General features: G+C 38.3%; 1 protein-coding gene across 1 annotated transcript in view; it reads left to right on the top strand.

Annotated features, from left to right (window-relative positions):
• Positions 1-3,378: 3,378 nt before the first annotated feature.
• LOC148941897 (uncharacterized) overlaps positions 3,379-12,235 on the top strand; it is a 34,415-nt gene continuing 25,558 nt past the window's right edge. The window contains exon 1 of the mRNA XM_089103547.1: positions 3,379-3,826. Coding sequence (XP_088959673.1) covers positions 3,397-3,826 — 430 coding nt within the window. The 5' untranslated portion in view covers positions 3,379-3,396. The remainder of the gene's footprint in view (positions 3,827-12,235) is intronic.

Here is a 12,235-nt window from a genome sequence, read left to right as displayed (position 1 = left end):
TTGAAGGTGTTGTCGTAAAAAACTTCAAAAGGGGCTCATTCGATTTGAAATTCAAAGGGCTAGTGCCCTTTTTAATAGTCGAAAGTGATTGGAGGGCGACTAGCCCCCACCCGCGCCCATCATGCCCCAAAACACATCCAATAAAAATTTTTAGATAGCCATTTTGTTCAGCATAGTTGATTTTCAGGTAGAAAACATGTTTTTGAGGAGGACACTCCCCCACAACCCTCAGGGCCAGGGTTTTAAGTTATGCCCTTGGGGCATATAAGGTTTTTATAGAAAGGGTTGTCGTAGAAACTTCAAAAATAGGCTAATTAGATTGGAAATTTAAAGGGCTGGCGCCCTTTGTAATAATCGAAAGTGAATGGTGGGCAACTGGCCCCCCCCCCCCCACGCCCATCATTCCCCCAAACACATCCAATCAAAATTTTGAGATAGTTGTTTTGTTCAGCATAATTGATTTCCAGATAGAAGATATGTTTTTGAGGACACTCCCCCACAACCCTCAGGAAAAGGGATTTAAGTTATGCCCTGTGGGCATATAAGGTTTTTCTAGAAGGTGTTGTCTTAGAAACTTCAAAAAAAGGCTCATTCGATTGGAAATTCGAAGGGCTAGTGCCCTTTTTATTAGTCGAAAGTGATTGGTGGGCAACTAGCCCCCTCCCCCGCCCATCATTCCCCCAAATGCATCCAATAAAAATTTTTAGATAGCCATTTTCTTCAGCGTAGTTGATTTCCAGGTATAAAATATATTTTTGAGAAGGACACTCCCCCCCAACCCTCAGGGCAAGGATTATAAGTTATACCTTAGGGGCATAACCGGTTTTTTATTGAAATCTTTGTCGTAGAAAATTGAAGAAGGGCTCATTCGATTTGAAATTCAAAGGGCTAGTACCCTTTTTAATAATCGAAAGTGATTTGAGGGCAACTAACCCCCCTCTCATGCCCACGTTTTCCCCAAACACATCCAATCAAAACTTTTAGATAGCCATTTTATTCAACGTACTTGAAAGTTTTGGAAATTAGGTTTTAAGGATTACAACCCCTTCCCCCACAGCCCTCAGGGCAAGGGTTGTAAGTTATGCCCTGGGGGCATATAATGTTTTCATCCCCCCAAACAAATCGAATCAAAATTTTAAGATAGCCATTTTGTTCAGCGTATTTTCAGCGAAAATATGTTTTTGAGGAGGACACTCCCCCACAACCCTCAGGGCAAGGGTTTTAAGTTATGCCCTGGGGGCATATAAGGTTTTTATCGAAGGTGTTGTCGTAGAAACTTCAAAAGGGGCTCATTTGACTGGAAATTCAAAGGGCTAGTGCCCTTTTTAATAGTCGAAAGTGACTGGAGGGCTACTACCCCCGCCCCCCGCACCCATAATTCCCCCAAACACATCCAATCAAAATTTTGACATAGCCATTTTGTTCAGCGTAGTTGATTTCCACATAAGAAAAATGTTTTTGAGGAGGACACTCCCCCAAAACCCTCAGGGCAAGGGTTTTAAGTTCTGCCCTTGGGACATATAAGGTTTTATAGAAGGCGTTGTCGCAGAAACTTCAAAACAGGCTCATTCGATTGGAAATTCAAAGGGCTAGTGCCCTGTTGAATAGTTGAAAGTGATTGGAGGGCACCTAGCCCCCCCCCACTCATCATTCCCTCAAACGCATCCAATCAAAATTTTGAGATAGCCATTTTGTTCAGCGTAGGCTAGTTGATTTCCAGATAGAAAATATGTTTTTGAGGAGGACACTCCCCCATAACCCTCAGGGCAAGGGTTTTAAGTTATGCCCTGGGGTTATATAAGGTTTTTATAGAAGGCGTTGTCGTATAAACTTCAAAACAGGCTCATTCGATAGGAAATTCAAAGTGCTAATGTGCTTTTTAATAGTCGAAAGTGATTGGAGGGCAACTAGCCCCCCCATCTCACGTCAAGCAGTTCCCCAAACAGATCCATTCAAAATTTCGAGAAAGCCATTTTGCTCAGCGCAGTTGACTTCCAGATAGAAAATATGTTTTTGAGGAGGACACTCCCCCACAACCCTCAGGGCAAAGGTTTTAAGTTATGTACTGGGGGCATATAAGGTTTTTATAGAAGGCGTTGTCGTAGAAACTTCAAAAGGGGCTCATTCGATTGGAAATTTCAAAGGGCTAGTGCCCTTTCTAATAGTCGAAAGTAATTGGAGGGCAACTAGCCCCCCCACGCCCATCATTCCCCCAAACACATCCAATCAAAATTTTGAGATAGTGATTTTGTTCAGCGTAGGGCTAGTTGATTTCCAGATAGAAAATATGTTTTTGAGGAGGACACTGCCCCATAACCCTCAGGGCAAGGGTTTTAAGTAATGCCCTGGGGGCATATAAGGTTTTTATTAAAGTTTTTGTCGTAAAAAACTTCAAAAGTGGCTCATTCGATTTAAAATTCAAAGGGCTAGTGCCCTTTTTAATAGTCGAAAGTGATTGGAGGGCGACTAGCCCCCACCCGCGCCCATCATGCCCCCAAACACATCCAATCAAAATTTTTAGATAGCCATTTTGTTCAGCGTAGTTCATTTTCAGATAGAAAACATGTTTTTGAGGAGGACACTCCCCCACAACCCTCAGGGCAAGGGTTTTAAGTTATGCCCTTGGGGCATATAAGGTTTTTATAGAAAGTCTTGCCGTAGAAACTTAAAAAAAAGGCCCATTCGATTGGAAATTCAAAGGGCCAGTGCCCTTTTCAATAGTTTAAAGTGATTATAGGGCAACTAGCCGCCCCCCCCCCTCACGCCCATCATTCCCCCAAACACATTCAATAAAAATTTTGAGATAGCCATTTTGTTCAGCGTAGTTGATTTCCAAATAGAAAATATGTTTTTGAGAAGGATACTCCCCCACAGCCCTCAGGGCAAGGGTTTTAAGTTATGCCCTGGGGGCAAATAAGGTTTTTTATAGAAGGTGTTGTCGTAAAAACTTCAAAATGGCTCATTTGATTTGAAATTCAAAGGGCTAGTGCCCTTTTTAATAGTCAAAAGTGATTATTAATATTTTTTGTTGTTGTCGTTGTTTAGACCAGGGCACTCCATATCGAAGGAGTTGTCGTGGGAACTTCCAAAGGGGCTCATTCGATTGATAAGAGAAAGAGCTGATGCCCTTTTTAACAGTCGAAAGTAATTGGAGGGTGACTAATCCCCAACCCACTCCCACCCTCCCACGCCCACCCTCCCATTTACCCATTATGTTTAAAAACTAAATGTTGCATTAAGATTAAATCAAAATGCACAGTGATAATGCTAATTCCCATCTCTTTATCTCTGAATTATGGATTGTGTTTGTTCAATTTGTCCTTTCGTTTTCAAGAGGAACTAATGAACACTAAGTCCAACCTAATGAATGACATTTCTCGTGTCGTATCAGACACAATGAAAGATCGCCGAGCTTCTGAAATTATCAGTGAAGATATTGTGAACGAAGTTTATAGTTCTATTTCCCTGGAATATAATGCTAAATTTGAAAAAATTGAATCAACCCTTCAAAAACTTTATAATGCTGTGAACTTGCTTGAAAATAAAATTTCTAAAATAGAGGACAGGGTTGACCAACTTGAGCAGGATACCTTACTTGACACCCTAATTTTCTACGGTGTGAAACCAAACCCCAATGTGGAATTGATGGATAATCTTATTGAAGTGATAACAAAAATAATGGGCTTGCAAGATTTAAAAAAAATGGACCTCTTAAAGGCTAATCGATTCCGTATGCCTGCTACTCAAACTGAGAATGTGAAAATTGCCCCCATCCTGGTGAAATTTTCAAAATTGGATATTGCTCGAAAAGTGTTTGCAGCAAAAAGTAAGTTGGTTAAGTCAGGTGTATTTGTGTCTGAAAACCTAACTAAAAAGCGTCGCGATCTATTAAACGCGGCTCGCAGCACCTTTGGTCCAAGAAGTGTTTGGTCGGATCATGGACAAGTTCTAGCCAAAGTTCCGGGTGAAACTCGTATACGTAAAATAAACTATTTGCGTGAATGCATTAGTATGTGATTTGTTGGTATTTTTCTTAATTTGTAAATGCCTTCCACAGTTCATTGATTTTCATTTATTTACTTTATTTATTTTTTCATTTTTGTTTCTCTTTCCGTGCTAATGGTTCATTCCGATAATACATGCTGTCCAATTAGTTATTTGTTTGTTTGTAATCCTTTGACAGGTTTTTCTTTTTCAATTGATTTAAGTAAAGATTTCTTTTTGGTTCATCAGGTGACTTTAATAGACTCCAAGTAAAACCTGTTTTTGTGAATTTTTTAAGCCATGAGAGTCGGCTTTGCGAGCTTGAAAATAATCCTTTCGATGTAATTAGTTTCGTAAATAATTATGTGGGTCAGGCTAATCAAAGTCCGATTAATATAAACCCTATTAGTTTTAGTAAATATGTTTCGGATTTGGGGGGAGAGGAGGTTACCAAAGGAAATTATTCTCTGACAGCATTTAAGCTCAATATTCAGGGTCTCTCCTCGTCAATAGATAATTTAAGACAAATTGTTTCTGATGGATAGCCTGATGTTGCGGGTTTATGTGAGACGTTTTTGGATTCTGGCAATGTAATGCTATTGGATATCCATGGTTACAAAATGGAACGTATAAACCGCCGCAAGATGGCTAAGGGAGGTCTTGCCATGTATCCACCGTAAGTAAAATGATTAATTCTTTTAGTGACCAGGGTGATGTCAACTCTTTGGGGGAACGTTTTGTTGAGTTGAAAAATAATCCCTTAGATATAGAAAGTATAATTAATAATTCAGTTGGAAGTAGAAATAGGAATTATAATGATCCTAAATCGGTTATTGAAAGTAAATATGTTTCGCAATTAAGTGGTTCTGCCTCTTCTAAACAAGATGGTATTTTCTCTGTGCTTCACCTAAACATTCAGGGACTTTGTTCCTCTTTTGAAGAGCTGAAACGGATCGTCAGTGGTGGAACTCCGGATGTTATTGGATTGTGTGAAACTTTCCTGGATTCAAAAAAGGATACGCTTTTAGATATCCAAAGATTTAGGATGGAGAGGATGAACCGGAAACAGATGGCGAAATGTGGCCTTGCCCTGTATATTGCCGATCATCTTGTATATAATTTCCGAAGTGATTTTGAGTAGAAATGAGGAAGAAATCTTTGAATCCCTTTTTATTGAGATTAAGTCAGGTTGTAAGAATTTAGTTGTCGGTTTGGTTTACAGATCCCCTAGTGGATCTATTCCTTCGTTTATGAAAATTCTAGAAGAGGTTTTGGACTTAGTCCAAAAGCATCCTTGCGAATTAATCCTTATGGGAGATTTCAACCTTAACCTGCTGAATCAAAATTCTGCTTCGGCTGCAGATTTTTTGTCAATGATGCTTTCTGCGGGACCTCTACCTTCAGTTTGTATACCAACCCGGGTTACTGAGATGCATGCATCACTTATTGATAATATTTTTTCGTCACTAGATGTCTTAGATAATTTGGTGATGATTAGTGATATTTATGATCATTTCCCTACTATTTCACGATATAGGACTGATAATCGATTGCACCGTAAAGTTTCGCCATCTAATCTCCCATTTTTTCGTTTTGGTGTCAGTGAGATCAGTCTACTTAAATCTCGTTTGACTGATCAGCCATGGGATAGTTTGGATTCTGAATCGGATTTTAACCGCTCTTTTGATTTCTTTTATGATTCAGTAAAAGAGGGTATCCTAGAAGTTTGCCACCAGAATCCAAAGCCTCATACCTCGAAAAGGATAGTACTGCTGAATCCGTGGATGACTCCAGGTCTCCATAAAAGCTGGAAAAGGAAAAATTGTCTGTGGAAACTATACAAGGCTTCGTCATCTACTTCTCATCATCAGCGGTTCAAGGCCTATAGGAATATATTTAATTCTCTGTGTCGGAAGGCCAAGTCTCAGTATTATCACAGGAAATTTTCTGAGTGTGGAAAGGATGTTGGGAAGACATGGAAAATTATTAATTCTGTACTTAAACCTACTCCCCCTCCGCCTTCTGTTCCAACAAAGCTGATAGTTGACGGTAAAATTGTCCAAGGTGATGAAAATGTTCAGCTAGAGCTTACGTATTATTTTGATAATATCGGAAAAACGACTGCTTCATCTGTGAGCTCTACAATTCCTCGTTGCGATTTCAGAGCCTATCTTGGACCCCCATGTTTAAAGTCAATGGTCTTGAACCCTGTTTCTGAGTTTGAGGTAGCTCGGATCGTAAATGCACTTAAAGGTTCATCGTCTTCAGGGCCGGACGGAATTCCTACAAGGGTTATCCGTGCCGTTCTTCCTGCTATTCTGTCACCATTGACTAAGCTTGTAAATCTGTCTTTCGTGAATGGAATTTTCCCTGAATCGCTCAAGCGAGCTAAGGTAATAGTGCTGTATAAAGGTGTGTCCCAGAGTGATCCTGCTAATTCTAGGCCAATTTCTCTTTTATCTGTTTTCAGCAAAATTTTTGAGACGGCTATGCTATCCAGGCTTCTTAGTTTTCTGGATGTCAAAAAATTTTTCCATGATTTCCAGTTTGGATTCCGAGCGAGTCACTCTACAGAGCATGCTTGCGCATCTCTCTTGAATTTCATTCATTCGGCAATAGATTTTGGTCTTATCCCGGCAGTTTTATTTTTGGATGTTCGTAAAGCTTTTGATTCTTTGACTCATCATATTCTTCTTTGGAAATTATCGCATATTGGTATAAGATCAAATGTTTTCTCTTGGTTTGAATCATATCTTTCTGGTATACTTATTTCAATTGATCCGCTTTTCCGGAGCCCTTCTGAAGTAGAATATGGTGTCCCACAGGGATCTGTTCTTGGCCCCGTTTTATTTCTGATTTATGTCAATGATCTGATTTCAGCAGTCAAGAACACCAGTCCTCTAGTATGCTGCAATCTGTGTCATCTGGATGTTCCTTCGTGTCCCAATGCTACTTCTAATGAAGATTGCCTCGTTGCTTTTGCTGACGACAGCACTTTTGGGACTCTAGGGAGGACGGAATGTGACGTCAGGTCTAATCTGGTGGCAATATTTGAGAGAGCAGTTTCATGGTTTGAGGCGAATTACTTGGCCTTGAATGTTACCAAGTCACATTTTCTTATTTTTTCTCGAATTGGTGTAGCTTTCCCTCAACTGACACAGCTTCAGGTGTCAAAAGGCTCCTTGTTTAGACCAAAGAATCGGTTGGTCCGGTTTCTTGGTATCCTGCTTGATGAGAACCTTTCGTTTAGATACCATATAGCCATGATTATGGTTAAGGTCTCACGGAGTTTGGGTGTCATTCGAAAACTCAAACATACCTTTCCTGGATCTATTCTGAAGCTTCTTTTTTTTCTGCCTTGTCCAGTCATATGTCTCTTATTGCCCCATAGTATGGATGTCTACTTTTCCTTCTACACTGCGGTCGCTTTAGGTCATTTATGTTAAAACACCGCGTCTGGTTATTGACACCAACCCTTCTTCACCAAGACCGCTTCTAAATCTACAGTCTATCTACATTCTTTCTTGTGCTTCTTTTTTTTTTCATCAGCTTCATGGCAATCTTCCACAATCTCTTCAAAAAACTCCTCAGTTTATTTCTGATTCTGCTCCATGTAACCTTCGTTCGTCACATAATATCTTCATTCCTCCTACTCCCACTGTGCGGTCAGATTTCAATCTCCTCATCGCTTGTCATCAGGTTTGGAACTCCCTGCCTTCTTCAGTCCAGAAATGCCACTCGTTTGGCACTTTCAAGAGGATTCTTAAGGACCATTTAATTAAGATTCAAACTGAATAATATTTTTTTTTTTTTTTTTTTTTTTTTTTTTTTTTTTTTTTTTGAGTTGATGTCCCCTGATGTCCCCTGAATGTTTAGTTCTGTTTTATGGTGGTTTTCTCTGCGCTATGACTCCCAGGCCTCAGGTATGACTATCAATATTTATTGCTGAAACTTGTATAGTTCACTAAGGAGTAGCATTCATAATGACGGGTTAATTTTTATTGCTTTCGCACCATTTTATTACAGTTAAAAAATTATAAGCCTTATGACTGAATTAACTCATAAACGTCAATTTTGCTACCTAGCTTCAGAAATAAGCAGAGCTGATTGAATTGGGATTTATTTAGTTTTAAATATAAGTTTAAAAGGGCTGTATATGGTTTATGTTATGATATTTTAATATCTTGGATATGAGTTATGAATAATATCGTAACAGCTATTATGATATTGGTTCTACCTCACAATACACATAATTCTGTTTCGACGATAGGAATTCGCTTATAGTAATAATTATTATTTTTCTTTTTGAGTTTATTTAATATAATTAATTAATTTAGTGTATTTATTCTAATTTTTTCTATAGTTTCCATTTTATCTATATTTTCTTTTCTTCTCCTTCATATGTGAGTAAGTGATCATTTTAAATTTTTTTTTTTTTTTTTTTTTTTTTTATCTCTGAGTATGTAATTCATATGTCTTCCCTCTTTGTACAGGCCAATGAGCCTTTGAGGGATTAATAACATGTAATATTGTTTGTGGATTTAATGAAGAATAAAACTTATCTTATCTTATCTTGTGTCATTGTGTGCCAAAGCTTCACAGTAGTACTTTCAAAGAGGACAAATGGGTATAAATCTAAAACTTAAGTAAAACTTAAGAAAACTAAAAATACTCAGTAAATACTAAGAAAATACGAAATCTAAGAAAACTAAGAGTTGTCCTACTTGGACTGTCTTGGCTCATAAGAAGCAATGACTTTAAAGGAGGGGGGTTTAAGTTTATGTTCCATGTGGAAATATTGGATACCGTTTGGTTCTTTTAACCTAATAAATATTGGTTTGTTTTCTGCAGCTCTATGGTTTAATGTTTCTGTGTAAAATAACAACTTTGCTGATATTCAGTAGATGATACTCATATCTATCAATCTACCAGTGCATATTCTTAAAATGTCCCTTGTGTTTTCTTTTCATTGAAAAATATATTGAAATGAGACTGAAAAACATTGAAAAAAGGACCATTTTTTTAATTTTGAGTATGATCAGATCATTCTCAAAGAAGTTATCTAAGCAATATTATAATTCTGGATCAATAAATGGATAAATGTGAGACTAGTGAATCGATCATATAAGTATCTCGTCGTGCCATAATACAACGCAGCAGCGGATTCGTTCCTAATGATACAGGTACGTGTCGTTGACACTAAATAAATGGTTAACGTAAGTAGTGGGGGAATTCTGGATTCCACAAGGCCCATAGGAATGGTTTCTACAACTCCCTGGTTTCCACAAGGCCCATAGGAATGGTTTCTAAAAGGCCCTGTTTCAGGCTAGCAGCAGGTGTTACGTCAATGTTTACATTTTGGGAACAAACACCCCTGCAATACGCCCGGTCCCTGTATAAAATGGCCAGAAGTTATTACCCAATGTTTACATTTGGGAAGACACGCCCGTGGATTTTAAACGCAGCCCTGTTTTAAAGGCACCTGCAATACCACCGGAGCCCAAGAGCAGGTGTTAATTAATTAACAGTGGGAAACTAAGAGATGCAGGTCTTAGTTTAGTCAATATTCACATTTGGCTGCTATGTAATAGAGAATGACACATTCTAATATGATATGTTTCTTCAGAATCCGTGGGGAACCCCGGCTTGTAACTGAGCACGGTGCACACATGGGTGTTACGTAACGACAGAGCACACGTGGGTGTTACATAATTACACCACACACGTGGGTGTTACGTAATGACAACGCACACTTGAGTATTGTGTAATGACGGCGCAAACGCGGGTCTTACGTAATGAAAGCGTTAGTCATGGGAATTATATTAAGACATTTTTTTCCATTACATTTCTCTTTATGACGTTTCAAGATGTTTCAGGACATCTCAAGGTGTTTTTTTCTATGCGTTTTTTTTCTTTAGGTCGTACGTAATGGGGAATGTTTACGGATGACACATTCTAATAAAACCTGTTTCCCGCAAGGCAGAGGAATTTATTAAGGCATTTTTTTCCAAGACGTTTCAAGACATTTCTTTTCATGATGTTTCAAGATGTTTCAGGACATCTCAAGAAGTTTCAAGATGTTTCAGGACATCTCAAGACGTTTAAGACATTTTTTCCCAGACATTTTTTTCATGACGGCTCAAGAAGTTTCAGGACATTTCATGAAGATTCAAGATGTTTCAGTACATCTCAAGACGTTTTCTAAAACTTATTTCCAGACGTTTCAAGAAATTTCTTTAATTCTAATGTGCTGCGGAATGTTTATGGATGACGCATTCTAACGTGATCTGTTTCTTCAGAACCCAAGGGGAACCTACGCTGTTAAATGAGGAGGACATACACGTGGGTTGTTACATAATACTTTTCGAGATTTGATTTTCTTTGAATACATTTTTTTCTCAGGGGACTATTATATTCTACTGATTTTTGTCGTCATTAGGACTCGAAAGGTCATTCCTATTCAACAGAGTTGTGCCCTAACCAAGAGGACCAGTAATCAAATTCTAATATTCTATTTCGACTAACAATTTCTAGGAAATAACCTTTGCACGCAATGAGAGTCCCCTTTTCACGCAGGCTAGAATGACGATTGCGTGTTTCTTACGGGTACAATAATCGACGTGCAGGGAAAATCGATTACTAGAAATTCACTATCACCTGATCGTTTAGTAAGGTGAGAGGGGGTAAAGCACACTTAAATTGTGTAAATGATTACGTATTGAAGATTCGAACTAGATCAATAAATTTAGAAAAACAAAGACATTTTTAAATCCATAATTTATTGATAAACAACGTTATGAAATCATGGAATCACAGAAAAGGCACGTAGAAACACGAAAAACGAAAAAATAAACATGGAAAATGCCTATAAAAGGATGAAACATGCACAAAAATATGCATGAATTAAAGAAATATCTGGCTCCTAGCAGACAATTCCAGAGGAAGAGAGTTGTTATTAGAGCTCATTTTTTAGCGCCCTTTTGAGGTATTTCTGAGAGCCTTTAACGAAAGAACAGTTTTTTTTAGATAAGACCACCCATCCCCAGCTGAAAAGCGCGTAGTTGAATATTATTTTCTCTTCAAATTACATATAATCTCGTTAGAGGTAACTTTTTAGGTCCTATTGAGAGCTTTTAATGAAAAAGCCCCACATTTCATTGACCACATGTTAGACTTCATTCGTCCTACCACCTAGAAAATTCTTTTAACTCCCCAAACTTAATTTTTAAGCAGTAGAAAATGTTACTCCATGCAATTCATACCACACTGGCATTAATTGACTCCCCCTCTGTCATCCATGTGGCACCGCCTCATCATCCCCTTGGACATTTTCATCCTTTTCCCTCTGAAAATAAGCTTATGAATCTAAATTGAACACTATTTTTTATTTGAACAGCGGGACTTAACATTTCATTGTTAGAACGTGATAGTCCATGGCAGTTCACGCCACTTAGAATTTAAAACATTTCTTGAATGAGCCTTCTCCGTATTTTTCAATATTTTTTTTTTATGAAAATTGGCAACATGGTGGCAACCAGCGACACCCGGCATCATCATTTTAAGCGTTTTCTAACGCTTGAATACCCCAATGGATGTCTTTCCTATTTTTTATTGTTATTATTTTCCGACAATTCCCAACCAGTGCCACACAATTACTGCTCCGCGGCACCCTTTGAAACCTCCTCATCACCACAAGACATTTTCAAGCATTTCTTGTTATAAATTGTACTTCAATCTATTGATTCAAGGTTTTCGCGAGCCATCACTTTGGAGATCCCCCCCCCCCCTCCAAAAAAAACTCACACCATCACGGCATTACGCATCACCCCCTGCCATCCACGTAGTATCCGTCATTACCCCTAGGACATTTTCAACCTTTTTTCTACAAAAAATAAGCTTATAAATCTAAAATTAAACACTGTTTTTGGTTGAACAGCGGGATTTAGCATTTCATTGTTAGAATTTGAAAGTCCATGGCAATTTACACCACTTAGAATTTAAACCATTTCTTGCCTTAATTCCAATGGTTTTGCAAAAAAAAAATAGCTGCATGGTGGCACCCTGTGAAACCCGTCATCATCAATTAAGCGTTTTTCTAGCGCTTGAATACCCAGCTGGATATATTTCCTATTCCTATTATTTTCCAGCATTTCCCAACCTGTGCCAAACTATGACTGGTTCATGGCACCCTCTGACACCTCCTAATCACCCCCAAGACTTTTTCAGAAATTTCTTGTTAAAAAATATGCAT

The sequence above is a fragment of the Artemia sp. Qi Xiang Cuo genome, chromosome 17 (genome assembly GCF_049724085.1).
Source record: "Artemia sp. Qi Xiang Cuo chromosome 17, ASM4972408v1, whole genome shotgun sequence".
NCBI lineage: Eukaryota > Metazoa > Arthropoda > Branchiopoda > Anostraca > Artemiidae > Artemia > Artemia sp. Qi Xiang Cuo.
The sequence above is the reverse complement of the archived record's forward strand: the minus strand, read 5'-3'. Positions and strand labels throughout refer to the sequence as shown.